The sequence below is a fragment of the Myxocyprinus asiaticus genome, chromosome 43 (genome assembly GCF_019703515.2).
Source record: "Myxocyprinus asiaticus isolate MX2 ecotype Aquarium Trade chromosome 43, UBuf_Myxa_2, whole genome shotgun sequence".
NCBI classification, from domain to species: Eukaryota; Metazoa; Chordata; class Actinopteri; order Cypriniformes; family Catostomidae; genus Myxocyprinus; species Myxocyprinus asiaticus.
Window position 1 is genome coordinate 31,479,976 of NC_059386.1, and position 22,075 is coordinate 31,502,050.

The 22,075-nt window shown below is 38.0% G+C and overlaps 1 protein-coding gene across 5 annotated transcripts in view; it reads left to right on the forward strand.

The window, feature by feature from the left end:
• LOC127433337 (ubiquitin-like-conjugating enzyme ATG10) overlaps positions 1 to 20,337 on the forward strand; it is a 34,777-nt gene extending 14,440 nt beyond the window's left edge. For 3 of the 5 annotated variants that reach the window (XM_051685142.1, XM_051685141.1, XM_051685139.1), the window contains exons 5-7: positions 30 to 127; positions 6,676 to 6,773; positions 8,009 to 11,895. In XM_051685142.1, coding sequence (XP_051541102.1) covers positions 30 to 127; positions 6,676 to 6,773; positions 8,009 to 8,108 — 296 coding nt within the window. In that variant the 3' untranslated portion in view covers positions 8,109 to 11,895. Of the gene's footprint in view, positions 1 to 29; positions 128 to 6,675; positions 6,774 to 8,008; positions 11,896 to 19,821 lie in introns of those variants that run through there. The other 2 variants (XM_051685143.1, XM_051685140.1) reach the window with 2 other exon arrangements.
• The last annotated feature ends 1,738 nt before the right edge of the window (positions 20,338 to 22,075 follow it).

Sequence of the window (22,075 nt, forward strand, 5' to 3'; positions counted from 1 at the left end):
CCATTGATGTGAGCTCTATGTCATTACAGATGGGCGGTCCCTATCTCTTGAGGAGGTTTGGAGCAATGTTCATCCAAACTACAAACAGAGACTACTGCAGGGACCATGGGACACTCTAACACAACAGGTAGGATATAATGCCATGTGCATGCGTCTATATGACTGTTTTTGTTGTTTCCACGGTTCACATTCATTAACAACTTCCCTTGTTATATCTGCAAGGTTTTACCTGTCATGAGCATCTACAACAAGTAGGTATCACTCTAGACAGACAGCCCATAGACCATATGATACATATAAATAACTGTTGCTGGTGGCAATAGGTGTGTTCGACTTGAACTGCATCTCAATTTACCGTTCGGCGAGATTTGCCGGTTTCAGTCGGGGGAGGAATTGAAAAGAGAGCAGTCAAGCCGGACACTTTTCGCTTCCCATCATCTGCTGAACCTGCATCAGTCACGGAAGGTGACGTGATATTTGCAGACAAAATAGAATTCGTATAGACAGAAGCTTGAATTTTACACTAAATAATCAGAACATTGTTCATTTGAAAGGTTTATGTGCTGCTTAATACAGTGCCTGCTGTGTGTACAAGAAGAAAGTCCAATAAAAGCTAGTATTATTTGAAAACCAAAAAAGGAGTCAGTATTTTTAATGATTTTGAATGTTTTTGTTTTTTTATGAATAAACATGATATTACTATGACAAACATAATAGAACATGATATAAACACAATTATAAAAACACGGATTTGTGAGAGTTTTCACAAAACTGTAGGTGTCAGAATAAACACCTTGGTAACGGTATACTACCATACTACTCTTATTTCTGCCATAGACTGACATAGCAGAAGTAGTAAAACTAGTATGTGAAGTTTGCAATTGTGAACGCAGCCCATGAAACACGTGAAACCGTTGTCATGTTGTGAGTCTGGCCAATCGTGAATAAGCTGTGTCATCATTCAGAGCTCGTTCAGTGGCTCTGGAGAAACTACGCTGGCTGAGCCAGGTGGCTGCTCTGGAATTGCTGTCGCGGTACTTTTATGGCGTACGTCACCATCTCAAGTCGACGAAATTTCTGCATGAAGTCGAACACACCTAATAACTTTCAGAAAATCACAAGCTTCAATCTGATTGGCTGGTTATACTGGAGTCAGAGTACACAGGTTTCTTTAGGTATCTTCATGCTTACATGTTGCCAAAGTTTGCAAGTTTCTTGGCATCTGATCTTTGCATGATATTGCGAGTTTCGTTTTGAAAGGCAACATCCAATCCATTTTCATTTGAATACTCCATTTCCAGTTTACAAACATCATTGTTTTCCAAAGTATGCGATAATGGAGCGTTTTCAAAACCAATGAATCATTGTGTTTTCAAACAAAAATGTATTCGCAGTGTTGGGGAGTAGTTCACTAAAAGTAGCGATGCTACTAACTTATCAACAGTTTTCAGTAGCGTGACAGGAGCTCAGCTATTTTCACAATTGTGTACTTTTTCCAGTAACAAGCTACATTTTACAACGATTCACTGCACAGTCTTACACATTTTTCAAATCAGTGTGTGAGAAGCACCGAAGCAACGTGGACAACGTTAGCAGCAAACAGCTCTTGTGCTTTTACACCTGCAGCGTTTCTGCTGCAGAAACTGATGCTCTCTATAAAGAAAATAAAGTGAATTCAGGACAACTCTCTGAAAGATTAAGCATGGTAATGTGGTAATGACATATTGAGAGGATATTAGTCTCACGGACTAGATCTTCTACGCTGCTGCTGCAGAGCAAGTACAGAGATTTCCTTCTGCTAGAACATACACAGACATACTGAGTTAGGCATGCGGACATGCTACTGCTGCACAATTAGAAAAAAACACAAGACATGCTGCACCAGTATGTATGACATGCTGCTGCACAATTAAACAAATATAATCCCCATGTAGCAGATCTAGACAAGTAGAGCTGGTGAGGTGGAGGGTTTTAGAGAAAACTCCTAGCACGCTGCAGTGAAACTGGCTTACTTGCAAACTGAGCAAATTTAAATGTAAGGCAAAGAGAGAGTACGCGAGTTGATTGGCTTCCCAATTTCATGACAAAGGACCTATCAGCTTACACCATGTGAGCCGATTGGCTTGACATATTACATGTGAGTGAGCTGATTGACTAACAGATAGCAAGTTCAAAGAACCTGTCAGCTTTCACAATTCAGAGATTCATGCCTGAACATTGTCATTTTTAAAATGGTTATCAGAAGTGAGCTATTGAGAAGTATTACAAGCTTGAACGTCATGAAATGTAGTCTTGTAGAATTCTTTAATGTTGTGACAGCCAACACAATAAGCTTTGCTCATTTCAAACATCATCATTCAGTGGAATGGGTAGGGTGAGGATGATGAGCCTTTGAATGTTTTTTTGCATAACAGAGGACAGTGTGATCACTCAGTTTGGCTCGATCACTCTTAATAACCTAGCTTAATAATATAATCAGATAAAAGTAATTATGTACAAGCATTACATAGAGAAATCTCTTTGTTCAAACATCAGACAAAACTTGTGTAATTTCCTCCCTAAAAGGATGCACTTCCAACTTACCATCTACAACAACAGCCGAGGTAACTGCATCCCATGCTTTTTCCTTTGATAATTAATCCCTATAAAAAGTAATTTGAGGATCATAGAGCACTTAGGTTCTCCACAATCAGTCTTGTGTCATCCATCGTCAACACAAGACTGAGGTAAGTTTTTAAGAATTTACCGAACGCACGGTCTGTCGAATGTATTTGTTTACCACAGCTGTCAGCACATGGCTGTGTACATGGGAATTGCCTTTAAGCCTGTAGACCTGCTCTCTATTTAATAGTGTATAATAGGCAGTTGTTGTTTTTTTAAGCCTATGTCTTGTAGTATACCGTAGTTTTAAATAATAAAACTGTATTTCTGCTTAAGCTGCTTCTGCAAAAACATACAAAATCTTATTCGTATATAAACACACTAGACTACTAATGTATGCCTTTTCTGTGCAATTTCAAATGTTTTGTGTCAACTCATATTCATATTCATAACTCTGTAGTTAGCTAGTTGTTGTTTGTAGCCTGTAGTGTGGCTACATTTTTATTTTTATTTTTATTTTTTTACTTTTCCATTAAGAGGCAAATTTGCCTCCTGAATTTGATTTTCAAGGGCATTTTATACCTTCATGTCTGCATACTGAGAATGTTTCTAACCTAAGTGGGAGTTTCTTAGCCAGAATAAGCTGCAATGTGGACCAGACTTTTGCAGATATTCAAAAGTCTGGCTATGCGATTCTTGTGTGAATGTCACTATGATCTCTGAAACAATGAGGGGAATCAGTGCCCCTCACCATGCTGCCGTCATCACCTTCACAAGAATGGCATTCCCTCCCTTGTAGATGCCCATTGAGCATATGGAAATAGTGACTCCTCAGCTGTTTTTTGCAGAGTGCTGCTCTGCCTTAAGCTGGAGGGATGCAGAGCTGTAGGCGTGATTGGAGGGAGATGTTGAATGTATGAAGTGGAAAAATACATGCAGAAAATGGCTGATTAGAGGCAGAGGATATTAGAACAGAGGGAATGTTGGCAGGCTGCAGTTATAGTGGAGGAAGAGACGGAAAGGGTTGTGCTAGGGTCTTGAGGTGCTCGAGAGATGGAGCACTGCAGCATCTGACGCAGGTAAACATGTGTGACTCACATCAAGGCCAAACGAGCAGTGACGCCAATGGACTCTCTCTCTTTTTATCTGTCTCTCTCTCTCTGTCTCACTCTTTCCAGTCTCCAGAGTCTTTTTTCTTCTTATGTCTCAGCTTCTATCTCGTATTGTCTCTCTAACTCTCTTAAATTCATAATCATTTTCTTAGCGTAACCAATGAAATACTGAGGCTAGCAAAGTAGATTAGGACAACACAATACACTCTCTTCCCCCACATATTTAATCTCTCTGGAGGAGCCATAAATGTTCCATTAGTCTTTTCTAAAATATGAATGACTAAATATGATTTAGATGTTTAGACTGTGGCACACATGTCATATGTTCCAAATATATTTGTGATTTTTTTTGTTGTTATTTCTTGAACAATTAACATATTTACTTGATTATTGAAGATCTGGGTTTTTTTTTCTTCCATTAAACCTTGAAATAAAAGAAGTTTTAGGGTATTGGAAAAACATAAAAGAAAAGCTATGTTATACGGAGCCCCTTAGAGAGAACAGGGAGGAAGTTAATTATCTGCAGTAGTTTTGCGCTCTCTCTGAATTATTTTGGGTTCCTTCGGAACAGCTTTGTCCATCCCTTTGTGAAAATTGACCATGATTTGACTACAGTAACTATAGCTGAACTATGATATTTGTAGTAAAACCAAAACCACAAAAATGACCATGGTTTTATTGCAGCAGCTACATTTTAACCATTGTATTCGTAATAAAACCATTGTAATAATACAGTAAAACCAAAACTATGGTAGTAAAAAAAAAATATAATCATTACTATCACGATAGTAACACCATGGTTCATTTGTGGTAAAATTAGGTATCATGGTTTTTAAAATCATGTTTTACACACACACACAAAAACATGCCCTTACGAAAAGTAACCATAGTTTTACTAAAGTAAAACTTCAGTAACCATGACTTTTAAAAACCATGGCACATGTATCACAAATTAACCATGGTGTTACTATAGTAAGACTAACCATGTTTTCTTTTTCTTTTTTGCAAAATTATGATTTTTATTACCGTATTTATGGTTTTTCTGTATTTCTACTATGGTTTTATCATGAATATCATGGTTACTGTAGTAAAACCATGGTAAATTTGTGGTTACTATCGTTTTACTATAAATACCATAGTTCAACCATGGTTACTGTTATTAATTTTAGTAAAAACACAAACTATTGCGACGAAACGCTAAACTAAATGTGAGGGACACCAAAATAATTGCAAAACTATTGTGATGAATGGAAAATTATTTTGAGGGAACCTAAAATAATCGAGGGAACGCAAAAGTTTTTGTGAGGGAATTTAAAACTTTTTGTGATACAATGCAAAACTGTTGCGAGGGAACCCTAAATAATTTCCAGGGAACGCAAAACTATTGCAAAAGAATGAAAAACTTAATGTGACGAAACCCAAAATAATCGCGAGGGAACGCAAAACTTGTGAGGGAATGTACATTTTATTGAGAGAGAATGCAAAATAATTTCCAGGGAACGCAAAACTATTGTGGGGGAACGTAAAAGTTATTTGAATGGAACGCAAACTATTGTAAGGGAATGCAAAACGTATTGTGAGGGAACCCAAAATAAATGTGAGTGAAGGGAAGGCAAAACTCATTGTTAGGGGAACCCAAAATAATTATGAGAAAGCGCAAACTATTGCGAGGGAACGTAAAACTTTCCTCCTTGTGGAGCAAAAGAGGGAAATGCCAAAATATACATTTGTGGTGCAAAAAGGGGTCATGCCAAATAGTGAGAAATTCTGAAATTCATGTACTTTTTTTTTTTTTTCTTCAGTTTTACTTTTCACTTAAATTGTTATGCTGATTATATAGTATGTGATTAATTAATTAATTTATTATTAAATTAGAAAAAGAATGCAAAATAGAAGCATTTTCACTAGTGTTCTCAGACTTTTAGACACCACTACTATATATGATATAACAGAAGTGTCTATTTGTGCACCTATAAGTTAGGCTCTGTAATGCAGTATTGTTATTGTCATGTTTGGTGATCAGTAGCTGTGTAGTGATTGGTCTGTTCTCCCTTGAGGCCTTTAGATGAAGTCATGATAAATGACTTAGCAGGCGGACTGGAGCTGGAATTGTGCTGCAGTATACTAGAGAAATAGTCTTACTGGAGCACTATGCAGTTGCTTTTCACAAAACTGAAATGATTCTGTTCTATACTACTGATGCCAACAGTGAGGTGTTGTCAAGGGAATTTGAAGAGTCAGCGCATCCTTGGTGCTTGAACGGTGACAGAGCAATGCATCCAGACAGTTGTTGTTTTGAATGTTAATGCGCATGGAGACAGTGCATTGAGTTCACTTTTATTTGCAGTGTGGAGGCTTCGAGTTTATGAATGAGTGTATCCATCCAAAAATGAAAATTCTCCCAACATTTCATAACTCTCATGTTGTTCCAAACCTGTATGACATCCTTTCTTCTGTGAATCACGAAAGGAAATGTTAAGCAGTTTGTTAGTCTCAGTCACCATTCACTTTCATGGTATAGAAAAAAGATGTTATGAAAGTAAATGGTAACTCAGACTGACATACTGCTAAACATCTCCTTTTGTGTTCCACACTGTGCATGAGTGCCCTCCAGTGTACCAGACTCGCTCCGAGAGAAGCTCAGCATGGTGCCAATGAAGACCATGTGCTGCACGGCAGATTTGCTTAAGTCTTGGAAGTGCCTCGTAATTTTCTTTTTAATTTATCCAAAGCTTTGAGCGTAATTGAATTGGGGTTATGAAAGGTATCGTGTGACGAGTTAACATTGAGTTAAGATGGAAAAACACATGTTGTGGCATTGGTTTAATGTCTGTGTTGCAGGGTGTGACAGCGAGAAGCTGCTCCTAATAAAGAATGAGGTCAGAACAGACATTAACAAAGAGCTGAACAATGTGTGTGTGTGTGTGTGTGTGTCTGTGTGTGTGTGTGTGTGTCTGTGTAGGAACATCCTTTACTGGGCCAGTCATTTTTCATGCTTCATCCGTGTCGCACAGAGGAGTTTATGAAACCTGCTCTGGATTTGGCACAAATGGAAAACAAGTGAGTTCCTTTCTGCTGCAGCTTTAATACTCGTATATTATATTGATGGAATATTTTAAGTTAAATAAAAGTTTAAGGGATAGTTCAGCCAAAAATTGTAATTCTGTCATCATTTACCACCCTCCAAGTTGTTCCAAACCAGCATGAAGTTCTCTCTTCTGTGGAACACAAGAGGTTTTGAAGAATATGCTAGCCCCTAGAAGTCGACCGATTAATCGGTTTTGCCAATTTTTCAGTTATCGGCAGAAATGAGCGGCGATAGTTCGACGATAGTTTTTTTTTGTTCCAGAGTACGACCGCAGCCTCTGGAGGTGAAATATATACAATCACTGACACCTTGTGGGGATTTGATGTCATTATTGACAATATTTATCTATATTTTTTATCCTCCCTTCTAAATTGTTCTAAATTGAAGCAAGGGCATGCAAGGAAACATTTCACTATACGTGCCCTGTCAGCACATGCATCATGTCTCCAACTTTATATCTTGTGAATAATACCAAAAATACCTCATCTGGTGAAATGTATGTACACTCACTGAGAACTTTTAGGAACACCTGTACGCCTACTTATTCTTGCTATTATCTAATCAGCCAATCGTGTGGCAGCAGTGCAATGCATAAAATCATGCAGATACTGATCAGGAGCTTCAGTTAATGTTCACATCAACCATCAGAATGGGGAAAAAATGTGTTCTCTGTGATTTGGACCGTGGCATGATTGTTTGTGCCAGATGGGCTGGTTTGAGTATTTCTGTAACTGCTGATCTCCTGGGATTTTCACACACAACAGTCTCTAGAATTTACTCAGAATGGTGCCAAAAACAAAAAAACATCCAGTGAGCGGCAGTTCTGTGGATAGAAATGCCTTGTTGTTGAGAGAGGTCATCAGAAAATGGCCAGACTGGTTCGAGCTTACAGAAAGGCTACGGTAACTCACATAACCACTCTGTACAATTGTAGTGAGCAGAATAGCATCTCAGAATGCACAGCATGTCGAACCATGAGGCGGATGGGCTACAACAGCAGAAGACCACGTCTAGCATTTCATTAGGACCATAGTGTTCCTAATAAAGTGCTCAGTGAGTGTATGTATCCATTGATCAGCCAATTGCTGTTAGATATAACATTTCTCAACCTGCCTACAGTAATGCACTCTCTATCACAAATCCCTCTGCGGCATTGTATTAAGAGTAAAAACTGAATGTTATGCATGATTATCTTGTCTGTTCTTAGGAGGGTGAATTATATAGTGACCTGGCTGAGTGTCGTGGGACCTGTTGTTGGTCTGGACGTCCCTCTGAGCTACAGCACGGCCGTGTCTGCTCCAGATTGAAGCTTCATTGCGCCAACATCAACCACACTCTCCCTTTTGATCCCAGACTGCACTGACACTGAGGATGTTTAGGGGAAACCTATGAACCTGCCGAGGGTCTCGGAGGAGCCAAAGAGGGGCCATAAGTCTTGTTAGGAATGCTTGAACATTTCTAATATTCTTATCAAGACTCCAGGTCTTGATTGATTAAGTTCATAGGCTAGCTCGGGATGGTTCTTAACTTTTCTAATAAATTAAGAATGATATTAGAAATTGTGCTGAAATGATATATACATATATAGGGATTTTTTAAATCAATATCCCAGCAGGCAACATGCTAACCAGCCAAATCTTGACCTCTTGCTTTAAACAGCAAAAAAGTCAAGGGAGTATACACTGCTTTTTAGCTAATCAGAAACGTTCCCAGCATGTGAATCAATCTGCATGGGATTGCTGACATGAGATTGGCTGACATGTCTTTGGAGGGTGGGATTTTGGAGAAAGGGCATACCATTTATGTTAACCAAATGACTGAAGTTAACAAAACGGATGATTTACTGATTAACTAATGAATTTGTTCGCGATATATATGCTTTTTAAAGGAATATTCCAGGTTCAATACAAGTTAAGCTCAGTCGACAGAATTTGTGGCATAATGTTGATTACGTCAAATAATGATTTCGACTCGTCCCTCCTTTAAAAAAAAAAAAAGAAAATAAATCTGGGTTACAGTGAGGCATCTACAATAGAAGTGAATGGGGCAAATCAGTAAACATTAAAATACTCACTGTTTTAAAAGTATAGCCACAAGACGTAAACAATATGAATGTTAACATGATTATAGTGTGATAAAATTTTGTGATAAAATTTTTGCCACGACGACATAGCGTCGTAAACCCTAAAACAACCATAGAAATTATGATTTAAACAACTTTTTTAGTTGTTTAAATTTAGGAATATTACTTTAAGGTTAAAAAGGCGAGCAATATTTTTCATTGCTTTTTTATCTTTGCATTGCAAAAAATGCTTAAAAGGAACTGTGTGTGCGTGCAAATTGAGCATTTTCAATAATGCTTTTTCAATATTAGTCTGCGAGTCTTTGCCTACCAACTGCGTAGGTGTGTGTGACTCAATATACTTTCCCATGCTGTTTGGGTATTGTGAAGTGGGCTGCGTTTGGCCTATATTAGATCTTTAAGAAACCTGAAATCAAACTGAAACTTGCATCTTATAAGCAGGCAGAGTATATGGTGTAGTATTCGTTTTTTTTGTTTGTTGTTGTTGTATCTCCCTGTAGTCTGAGATGCTGTGCCAGGCCACATCCTGAAATAACTGTAGAATTGGAATGGAATTGAATCCTTGACTGTCGACTCCCTCTGAAACCTGTCTGTCTGATCTTTAGTCTGAAACAGAGGAGTTGAGTTTAGAGTCCAGAGTTTGAGAGAAGACGGTGAAAGTCCTCACTCAGCATGTCTAAATGGGGAAAGCATCTCTCTGGGGACTGTATCAGTGTTGGTAAGGAGGTCAGCCTGCTACCCGAAGCATCTCGCTCTAATAGACAGACAAAAATGATAGGAGAGAAGAGAGGGAGAGAGAGATTGCAGTAGGAAAATATTAGCTACTTTTATTAAAATATTAAACTGGCCTATCATTCTGTTATCATTTATTTGCCCATATGTCGTTTTCTTGAAACTTGTGAAAAAGTTTGTTTTAGCAGTAAAGCTACCATAAAAGTAGTGCATAAGACTTGTATACTATGTACAATATATAAGTCTATAGACTGTATACAGTATATAAGAATAGAAGTCGTTATTTGATGAAAACAATTACCCTTCGCCGTAGCTTGTATTCAACTCGTCATATTTGATGCTCGACAGCCCCAGTCACCATTCACTGTACATACCGAACTGAATTAGTTTTGTACAGACCTCAATATTGTTATAATTACATCTGGAGGAGTTGTTACATTAGGGAAAAGGAAATTAAGTTGCCTTAAAAAACAAATACTCCTTTATTTTGCATGTTTCACTGGAGGTGTTTGGTTAATGGAGTCTGGGAATTAAATTGGTGTGAAATGCCACCAGTAGCCTGTACAAGCCGCTGCTGACATCTGTTGGTCAGAGTATGGTGTTGTAATTTACACGCATGTCCACAACAGGGCGCCATTGACAAACAGCAACTTGATTCCAATCCTCAAACAGTGTTTGGGGCAACACTGAAATAATTTAATTGCATTAGATAATAAATGATCAAACAAAGTGGAATTTATTTAAAAGAAGGTACCACTAGCACATTTTTTAAGCAAATTAAAAATTAACTAATTAATTGCAAATATTGCTCATAAAAGTTCATATTTTCTTTGTAGATGCCACTTGGTTTGATGTTTTGTTATGTACTGCTAAAAAAAATCGCTACGTTTGTGGGGCCACTGTATCTACTGGAGAACTTCATGACAATTACCTCATCCAAATTCATATTAATTTGTCATGTGTATAATATTTGTCATCATATATAATATATATATATATATATATAGATAGATAGATAGATAGATAGTTTACATAAGGTGTATGTAAACTATATATATATATATATATTAGATAGATAGATCTCTTGACCATAGTATATATATGCATACCCTGGTAGAAATTGTGAAATTTTGGCATTGATCTTGAAAATATGACTGATCATGCAAAAAAAAAAAAAAAAAAACCTCTTTTATTTAAGGATAGTGATCATATGAAGCCATTTACTATCACATAGTTGTTTGGCTCCTTTTTAAATCATAATGATAACAGAAATCACCCAAATGGCTCTGATCAAAAGTTTACATACCCTTGAATGTTTGGCCTTGTTACAGACACACAATGTGACACACACAGGTTTAAATGGCAATTAAAGTTTAATTTCCCACACCTGTGGCTTTTTAGATTGCAATTAGTGTCTGTGTATAAATAGTCAATGAGTTTGTTAGCTCTCACGTGGATGCACTGAGCAGGCTAGATACTGAGCCATGGGGAGCAGAAAAGAACTGTCAAAAGACCTGCGTAACAAGGTAATGGAACTTTATAAAGATGGAAAAGGATATAAAAAGATATCCAAAGCCTTGAAAATGCCAGTCAGTACTGTTCAATCACTTATTAAGAAGTGGAAAACCAAAGACTTTGCATGACCTGGAGGCATTATGCCAAGATGAATGGGCAGCTATACCACCTGCAAGAATTTGAGGCCTCATAGACAACTATTACAAAAGACTGCACGTTGTCATTGATGCTAAAGTGGGCAATACACAGTATTAAGAACTAAGGGTACACAGACTTTTGAACAGGGGTCATTTCATTTTTTTTCTTTGTTGCCATGATTTGTTTTATGATTGTGCCATTCTGTTATAACCAACAGTTGAATATGAATCCCATAAATAAATGAAATGCATTTTGCCTGCTCACTCATGTTTTCTTTAAAAATGGTACAGATATTACCAATTCTCCAAGGGTATGCAAACGTTTGAGCACATCTGTATAGAGAGATCTGTTGACCATAGATGGCATTAAATCTCATCTCAACACATTTATTGAATGTGCTCCTCTTAATCTTGATATTTCTTCTGAATATCAACACTTGTGAGATTTATTACATCCAACCAGTTTTGAGGTTAAATTATCAAATTTTTTTGTCATTGGAAAATAGTGAACCCCCTTAAGATTGGGGCAGAAGGTTGTTTCTGGTGACATTATTATTAAATGTAATAATTATTAACTTGTAGTGTTATTGTTTAATACTTCCATGCATTAAATGTACATTTCACACATCTCTATTTCTTATAACCTAATTGGCTAATCGAGGGGAATTCAATATATATTCATAGTATTGCTATTATGACATGTCTTCAATTAAAAATATGCGTGTCTTTTATATGTATCCATTTATAGGCCTGCACAGTATATATGATTCATGAAATAAGTTTACCTTTCAGATGAATTTCTTTTACTGGGATTCAGTTATTTGATTTGCCTGTCATTGTTTAGTTATTCATTTATTCATCTAAAAAATAAAATATTTGATTTTATAATTTAAAAAATACATTACTAAGACTTACATCAGATGTATTTGATACATTCTGTAAAAAAGGATGACACGTGGGACAAGTTTACCCTGGGGGGGGGGGGGGTCTTTTTGCCCAATAGTGGGGTGAGATGGCTCCTTTTCATTGTTTTTAATTTTGTGCTATGACAACAAAATTAGCAAATGTTTCTATTTATTTCCCTTAATACGTTGGATGATGCATCATCCTTTACTTGCTAAAAGTTTATCTGTATATGTTACAATTTAAAAGTAAATTAACATTGTTTTTAAGGGGGGCGTCTTACCCCATCTTACCATTTTGTGTGTGTGTGTGTATATACAGTACTGTGGAAAAGGTTTAGGCACATAAGATGTTTCACAAAAGCATTTGTCTTAATATGGTAATTTATATCTTCAGCTTTAGTGTGTCAATAGGAAATATAAATGTTAGACTCCCAAACATTTAGCAAATAGAAATGATTAGAATAGAAAAACAGGGTGCTCTGCAACAGATGTCATGGCCCCCACAAAGCCCCCCACTGAACATCGTGTCAGTCTGAGATTACATAAAGAGACAGAAGCAATCGAGACAGCCTAAATAGAAGAACTGTGGTGAATTCTCCAAGAAGCTTGATCATCCTATCTGCCAACAACCAAGAAAAACTGTGTCCAGGTGTACCTAAGAGAATTGGGGCTGTTTTAAAGGCAAAGGTGGTCACACCAAATATTGATTTCGCTTTTTTATGTTTACTGGACTTTGTATGACATCAAGTGATAAATGGAAACTATTTATGTCATTATTTTTGAAGACATCCTCACTATGCAACATTTTTCACAAGTGCCTAAAATGTTTGCACCGTACTGTGTATATATATATATATATATATATATATATATAAATATATATATGGTAATACTTTACAATAAGGTTCCATTTGTTAACATTAGTTAACATGAACTAACAATGAACAATACTTTTATAGCATTTATTAATCTTGGTTAATGTTAAAGGGATAGTTCTCCCAAAAATTTAAATTCTCTCATCATTTACTCACCCTCATGCCATCCCAGATGTGTGTGACTTTCTCTCTTCTGCTGAAAACAAACGAAGATTTTAAGAATATTTCAGCTCTGTAGGTCCATACAATGCAAGTGAATGGTGTATAGAACTTTGAAGCTCCAAAAAACCCATAAAGGCAGCAAAAAAAGTAATCCATAAGACTCCAGTGGTTAAATCCACATCTTCAGAAGCGATATGATAGGTGTGGGTGAGAAATAGAACAATATTCCAGACATCGTCTTGTCTTCCAGCATGGTGGGATTAGGATAATGATAAAGCCAAATTTGGCCCATCTTTCTCATCCCTGACTTTTAACTGCAGAGAAATAGGGGCAGATTTTCTTCACATAATCAAACCATCTGCATTTGGTTTTCCATTTCATTCGCCAACTTTGTGCATATTGTCAGGTACATGAGAATTGGGTCAGTTGCTCTGTAATATCTTCTACTAAGAGAGACATTTCAGGCTATTCTCAGAGAAACTCCATAGATAATTTCCTCCAAAATGCTTTGGGCTTTGTTTTCCAAGCTTATGTAGAGCAAAGGAGTTTACTTATAATTAAATGAAACCTTAATTGCAGTTTTATAGGGGCTTTACACTTTTATCAATGCCTGGAACGCAAGTCTGGACATATAAATGTTTGACATATCAGGTTTGATGTATGTATAGTTATATCATGCCAATTATATAGAAATCAAAGTGTGAGTGAATGACCATGAGGTATTGTTATAATGTATTTTGATAGAATTCCAGGTTGTACGTGTGTCTGCTTTTTTCCCCATGTGCTTAAGTAGAAAAATGATCTGCATTAACATTGGATGTGCGCCAAACCATCAGCTCTTCCTAATACTGCAACGCGTGTGCAATAGCCCCTTTGTTTGCTTTCTTTTGGACACAAATATATGTCCTCTGAGACCTTAGTACAGATCGTAAAAATACTTTGTTAAAAAAGTATTTTTTTCATTACATCGTCTTAAAGACATCATTGTTTTCAAGATTTCATTGATGCCAAAATCGAATAATCAACCAATGAAAACAGATGGTTGTTTAATGCAGCACTTAGTGCGTGAAGTTAGATTTGTGACCTGTTCTGATATTGGCTTAGAAAACAAATCTTTGAAGATGTGTGCATTGAATCCACAGTCACCAAGAAGTATTTGGACACTTAAATTACATTTCAAAATGCAATTGCATTAGAAACAAAATCTACAAACAAATGATGCTAGAGCTTTTCAAAGAACTACCCCCTTTTTTTTTTTTTTTTACTAATACCAAATGTTCAGAATAGCTTTAAACTGCAGAAATTGTAAGAATATTATGGTAATATGCTATTCCAAACTCTACATTTTAAGCACTCTAACTTGATTTTTGCCTAAGCAGGACCCCATAGACTTTCATTAAAGGAGGGACCCAAACTATATCTAGTATATGTAAATCAGTTGTCTTTGTGAGCCACTCTCAGTATCTAATAAACACTGACTAATGTTAGAATTGTCACTGTGCTGTGCTCAACCATGTGCTGCATCTGTTGAGAGAAGAGTCTTTTGTTTCCATTGGTAGAAGGCTTTAATCACAGTCTGGCTCTTTCTCATCAACCGCCTGAAGAGTTTTGGTCTGTGTCTTTGTTGCCAATTTAAACAGTGTTCTTTTGGCTAGAGCCAAAGATCTTTGAGCTCCAGGACCAGTAGATGGCCTCATCACCCACAGCACTAGGAAACATCAAGGCAAATTTGACTTCCATACCAAGACTGACTCCCTGTTTTGGTTCTCAGAGGATTTAAAGTCCACTCTTATAACTAAGGGAAGCATCACTATTATTACTATTGTTCTTTTTTAAGGGTTAGGGATTTGAACTAACCCCTAACTGTAAGTATTAAACTTTAGTGTGTAACTCATCCAACAATGTTCGTGCTACAGACATGAATTATACTTCAAATTGCGTGGCTTTTTGAGGAAATGTGTGCTATAAATTTTTAAAGCAATCAGACTTAGGTTTTTTGCCTGGCAAAGGATAAAACAGGCCAAGAAATGAAATCCCAAGGACACTGAAGAAGGGACAGGAGCTATATCTAGAGACCATATAGGTTGCCAGCTGTCCCATATTAGACAGTACATCCCATATTTTGGTCGAAATGAAGCATATTTGCTTGGTGAAACAGGTGAGGGGGGGATATCCTATAGTATTAACTAAGTTATATAGTGATAACTGCCATAAATATTACGTTTTTTTTACAAACCGTCAAAAATATAAACTTTCAAATGTCACAATTGTCATATTAAAATCTTGTGTATAAAAAAGGAAACTTTTACTAATGTCCTGATGTTAGCATTTATTGCTTCCTCAGGGAGGTCACATTTCACCGTTGGTATTTAGCACCTCGCTAATACACAAACCAAACCATTAACAAATATGTGAAACCATAATAATCCACTGTAAAACTGCAATTTTCTGATGGGGGGAAGGCCCCACAGGAGAACAAGAAAAGCGTTTAACGTCACAGATGATGTAAGCCTGCGAGTCTGCCGCTTTTTCTGCCAGTTTTGCTTTCATGTCGTACATGTGTTTCTCATTAGCGTCCAAACTCTCAGAGAGCAGCTTACGCTTTTTAATATACCTGCTGAAGGATGTTTGGTCCAGTGTAGAAACCTGAAGACAAATGAGAGTATCAGATGTACGAACAAATGATTGTTTAGAACTGTCATCAATGCATAAAGAAAAATTGGATCAGCCAAGACATTGGAGATGTCAAAAGATGTAAGAATCAAAATGTTGTTGAATTATACAGGGACTTTCAGGGGGGTCAACTTTTTAAAATAAATTTCTAAAGGGATTTTTTTATTATGTAGTTATGTAGATTTTTTATGGCATTTAGATTTCACTCATCAGTGATTGAATAGTAGACTGAGATTGAGAGCCATCCACCCTCATCAATATGTGCTCAACCAAAACACTTAATTGAGACATGTTGAACTGCCGCTATTCTTAAAGAGGCAGTATCAATTTAAAATGTGCTCTACAAATCAATGTAAATACTTGAAAATAGTACAAATGATGCATGTAAACAATAAACATGGAAGAAAATACTGTGTGTAACATTAATGACCCAAAACATTATGATCACCTGCCTAATATGCTGTTGGTCCTCCGCGTGTTGCCAAAACAGTGCCGAAATACCGAGGCATGGACTCTACAAGACCCCTGAAGGTGTCCTGTGGTATCTGGCACCAAGATATTAGCAGCAAATCCTTCAAGTCCTGCAAATTGCGAGGTGGAGCCACCGTGGATCGGACTTGTTGGTCCAGCACATCCCACAGATGCTCAAGCGGATTGAGATCTGGGGAATTTGGAGGCCAGGGCAACACCTTGAACTTTCCATTGTGTTCCTCAAATCATTCCCGAACAATGTGTGCAGTGTGGCAGGGCGCATTATCCTGCTGAAAGAGGCCACTGCCATCAGGGAATACCATCGCCATGAAGGGGTGTACCTGGTCTGTAACGATGTTTAGGTAGGTGGCACGTGTCAAACTGACCTCCACATGAATGACTGGCCCAGGGTTTCCCAGCAGAATATTGCACAGATCATCACACTCCCTCCACCGGCTTGTTGTCTTCCCACAGTGCATCCTGGTGCCATCACTTCCCTTGGTAAATGGTGCACATATACACGGCCGTTGTAATGTAAAAGAAAACAGGACTCATTGGGCCAGGCGACCTTCTTCCATTGTTCCAAGGTCCAGTCCAAAGCATGCGTGCCAATTGTAGGTGCTTTCGACGGTGGACAGGGGTCATCACTCTGACAGGTCTACGGCTAAGAAGCCCCATATGCAGCAGGGTGCGATGCATATTCCCATAACCATCATTAACATTTTCTGTGGCTTGTGCAACAGTAGACCTTCTGTAGGTTCAGACCAGACAGGATAGCCTTCGTTGCCCTCGCGCATTGATGAGCCATCGCCGCCCAACCACCCAGTTTGTGGTTTGTCCCAAGCCTTGCCGTTTCAGAGTTGCTCTCACCCAGTTCTCATCAAAAAATCCTTCACGTGCAGCAATGACAGCTTTGCAGATCCTTGGCATTCTAGCTGTCAGTTTGTCCAGATACTCAGGTGACATTTCACCCCATGCGTCCTGTAGCACTTGCCATAGATGTGGCTGTCTTGTTGGGCACTTCTCACACACCTTACAGTCTACCTGATCCCACAAAAGCTCAATGAGGTTAAGATCCATAACACTCTTTTCCAATTATCTGTTGTCCAATGTCTGTGTTTCTTTGCCCACTCTAAGCTTTTATTTTTGGTTTTCTGTTTCAAAAGTGCCATTTTCTTTGCAATTCTTCCCATAAGGCCCACACCCCTGAGTCTTCTCTTTACTGTTGTACATGAAACTGGTGTTGAGCTGAGGGCATGTGAGGCGTCTATTTCTCAAACTAGAGACTCTGATGTACTTATCCTCTTGTTTAGTTGTACATCTGGCATTCCACATCTCTTTCTGTCCTTGTTAGAGTCAGTTGTCCTTTGTCTCTGAAGACTGTAGTGTACACCTTTGTACGAAATCTTCAGTTTTTTGGCAATTTCAAGCATTGTATAGCCTTCATTCCTCAAAACAATGATTGACTGATGAGTTTCTAGAGAAAGCTGTTTCTTTTTTGCCTAATATTGACCTTAAGACATGCCAGTCTATTGCATACTGTGGCAACTCAAAAACAAACACATTGTTAAGCTTCATTTAACAAGCCAAATAGCTTTCAGTTGTGTTTGATATAATGCAAGATTGATTGGACATGATTTGCAAAGGCACACACCTGTCTATATAAGGTCTCACAGCTGAAAATTCATATCAGAGCAAAAACCAAGCCATGAGGTCAAAGGAACTGCCTGCAGAGCTCAGAGACAGGATTGTGTCGAGGCACAGATCTGGGGAAGGCTACAAAACATTTTTGGCTGCATTGAAAGTTCCCAAGTGCACAGTGGCCTCTATAATTCTTAAATGGAAGAAGTTTGGAACAACCAGGACTCTTCCGAGAGCTGGCCGCCCGGCCAAACTGAGCAATCGGGGTAGAGGGCCTTGGTAAGAGAGGTGACCAAGAACCTGATGGTCACTCTGGCTGAGCTCCAGAGATGATGTGTGGAGATGGGAGAAACTTACAGGAGTACAACCATCACTGCAACACTCCACTACAGCCATCACTCCAACAAAGCACATAAAGGACTCTCAGACAGTGAGACACAAGATTCTCTGGTCTGATGAAATTAAGATTGAACTGTTTGACCTCAATTCCAAGCATCATGTCTGGAGGAAACCAGGCAACACTCATCACCTGGCAATACCATCCCAACGGTGAAGCATGGTGATGGTAGCATCACTCTTTTTTTTTTTTTTCAGCGGCAGGGACTGGGGGACTGGTCAGTGTTGGAGGAAAGCTGAATGCAGCAAAATACAGAGATATCCTTAATGAAAACCTGGTCCAGAGCGCTCAGGACCTCAGACTGGGCTGAAGGTTCACCTTCCAACAGGAAAATGACCCTAAGCACACAGCCAAGACAACACAAGAGTGGCTTAGGGACAACTCTGTGAATGTCCTTGAGTGGCCCAGCCAGAGCCCAGATTTGATCCCATTCGAACATCTCTGGAGAGACCTGAAAATGGCTGTCCACCGATGGTCCACATCTAACCTGACAGAGCTTGAGAGGATCTGCAGAGAAGAATGGCAGAAAATCCCCAAATCCAGCTGAGCAAAGCTTGTCGCATCATACCCAAAAATACTTGAGGCTGTAATCGCTTTCAAAGGTGCTTCAATTAAGTACTTAGTTAGGGGTCTGAATACTTATGTCAATGTGATATTTCAGTTTTTTCTTTTGAATAAATTTGAAAAGTTATTAAAAATCTGGTTTTTGCCTTGTTATTACGGGGTATGGAGTGTAGATTCATGTGAATTTTTTTTTTCTTCGAATTTAAAGCATTTTAGCATAAGGCTGCAACATAAAATGTGAAAAAAATGAAAGGGTCTGAATTTCTGAATGCACTGTATATGCAATATAATATATTTCAGGGGGGTCGACGTTTTAAAATAAATTTATATTTCATTTTTTTTGGGGAGGGGGGGGTGCAACCCAAATTGTCTTTTGATGCCCCTGTAGCAGTTAGCCAAACTTCAACTTTCCAAAAGAACTTTTAAACAAAACACTAACGTTTTTTTGTGAATATTTGCGTTTGTAAATCTATAATAAAGTGATAAATAATGAGGGTTTATGTTTTGTCAATGCTGTGTCTGATACTAGTACCGGAACTGTACTGTTGCTATGGTTACCTCATTAGTTAAACACAATTTCTGTAATCGAACTATTGTGATTACTTAAAAGTATAAATGTATGTAAAAAGATTATTTACTTTTAAGCCACCTTCAGTCACCATTCACTTTCATTATATGAAAACAAAATAAATAAAGTTAATCGTGACTGAGGCTTAAATTCCGCCTAACATCTCTTTTTGTATTCCACAGAAGAAAGAAAGTAAATTGAGTTTAGAACAACATAGGGATGAAGATGAATGTCTGATGTGTGTAGAGATGTCGAAGTTTACACTAATGTGTATCCTTATTCCTCATTTTGTTCTAGTTTCCACCACTCTGTGTCTCATGAGTGCAAAACATTGCATGCTGGTCCTGTTTATACGCCCCCCTCAGGTTTGGATCACTGCACAGGGAAGTAGTCCCATATGGAGCGAATCAGAAGCTAGTGGAGTTGACATAGGCCCGGATTAACATAAAGAACTTTGGAGAAGTACATGGGAAGGGCACCAAGTGGACGGCACACACACCTGCAGAGACAAGAGTCGGGTACTGTGGGTTTTGTGATGTCACTGGCTGGTAAATGTTCAGATTTCACTCACCAGTGATTGAGTAGTATACTGGCAAAGAAGTTCATTGCCGAGATCCTTTCGCTGCATCTTGAGTGTAAAAGTTTCGTTTGATTTGTTACGTATAATGTATGTCCGATTTCCAAACACGTGATCCACACAATCCATTTGTCATTGAATAATGTCTCTTTTAATGCATATTTTTGTTATGTACCAAGTTCCCTGTATAACTGACAACATAGCTGAGAGAGAATGTTTTATATATGTAAGCAAAATGGACATTATAATTGAAATCTATACCCAAATTAATCAGAATTAAATCGAATCAGGAAATCTTTCTTTGCATCTTCTTTTCCATACAATTAAAGTTGACTGAGGCTGTTATTCTGCCTCAATATTACATTTGTAATTAATCACATGATGAAAAATCCACACAATTAGACCGGTGTACCTTTCTTGTTTGGTTTTGATTTGTGTGAAATCTTAGTAAACGACTCTCGCGTTCAGCTGCTTTCCTTTGGGAAGGTGGATGTGCTTGTTTCCGCCAGTAGTTAAACTTTACAATCTGTTTCAAAGAGCCCTGCTCGCAAAAACCCCTCCTGCGTTTCACTGATGATCACGGATGAGTCATTTAAAATACAGGCATGTGTGTATGGTCATGTGTGTGTCACGCCACGGCTTAGCGTGTCTTTAAGCGAAGATACATTTATGGCTTAACTGGGGGAATCTATCCAACCATTTCTGTATTGTTTGACACACAAACTAAAATAAATTACACCTTGAATGCACTATAAGTCACTCTGAATAAAAGCGCCTGCCAAAATGCATAAATGTAAATATGACCTCATGATTCAGTGAACACTATTTCACCTTTTCTCAAAGCCAGAGCACAAGAATTCATTCAAACTTTTGCTATATCTAACCTTTTTCATTTAACCTTTTCTGAAGAAGATATTAACCTGGAAACTATGTAAATAAAATGTTAAAGGGACCAAACTGCAGAGACCCCACACAGTTTTTCCTGTTGCAGTTATACCACAAGGAAAGAGAAATATCCCCTCCGATGCTCCACAACAGCTGTTGCCTTTTAAAACACTCTTGTGCAAGAGAACATACAACAGTTGAAACTCATCCAATAATAACATGCTGGAAAAGTAGTTTTCTGCTGTGGGCACATTCACTGTCAAGGGGAGATTAAACCTGAACAGATGCTGGCCGATTCTAACATCGCTCTGTTACGTGAAGTAATGCCCTGTTTAACAGTTAATAAAGATCTACTGTTTAGTCATTATTTGTTTTAGGGGTCCATTCAGTATTAGGCAACACTGAAACAATTGTGTGATTCTTTGTCAATGCTTGCACAAGTCAGTCCTCGAGTGGCTTAAATCTGTGGCACCATGATTATAAATAAACTAGATTTTTACATTTTCTGAAGAAAATGTGAGTAGTGCTTGCCCGTGCAAACCTCGACTGCCACAATGATAGCGTGTTGGCTGCTCTTAATGTTTTTTAACGTGTTGCTATCAGGTTGCTAAGGTGTTCTAGGTGATTGCTAGGAGGTTTCTTTCTGGCCTAAATCAAAAGAGACTATCCCCCAAACCCTATGTTATTCTGGTCCCAAGATATGGCTTGGATTTCTCCTTCAATGTAAATCAGAGGGATTTTGCACCAGTTTTATTATCGGCCAAGCAAAAATCAGAAGTCCAATTGCTTAGGAAAAACTAAAGCAAAATTTGAGGTATAATTTATGTCCATAGCGCAAAAAAATGTGGGGTGAGTTAAAGTTAAATACTTGCCTTTAAGGGTTTGTTCTAATCCTTTACCCCAAGTACTGTATGAGTAATAGTAATCAGGGGCGTAGGAGCCATTATAACTGAGGGGAACATGTTCCTCTCACTTTTAGAAATAACTACATTTGTCCCCACCACTTTCTGAGAAATAATAATTACATTTTGCTTAATTGTTTTGCAAGGTGGAAAAAAGTGCAGCCGTTTGCCTAAAACTAAGCCTTAT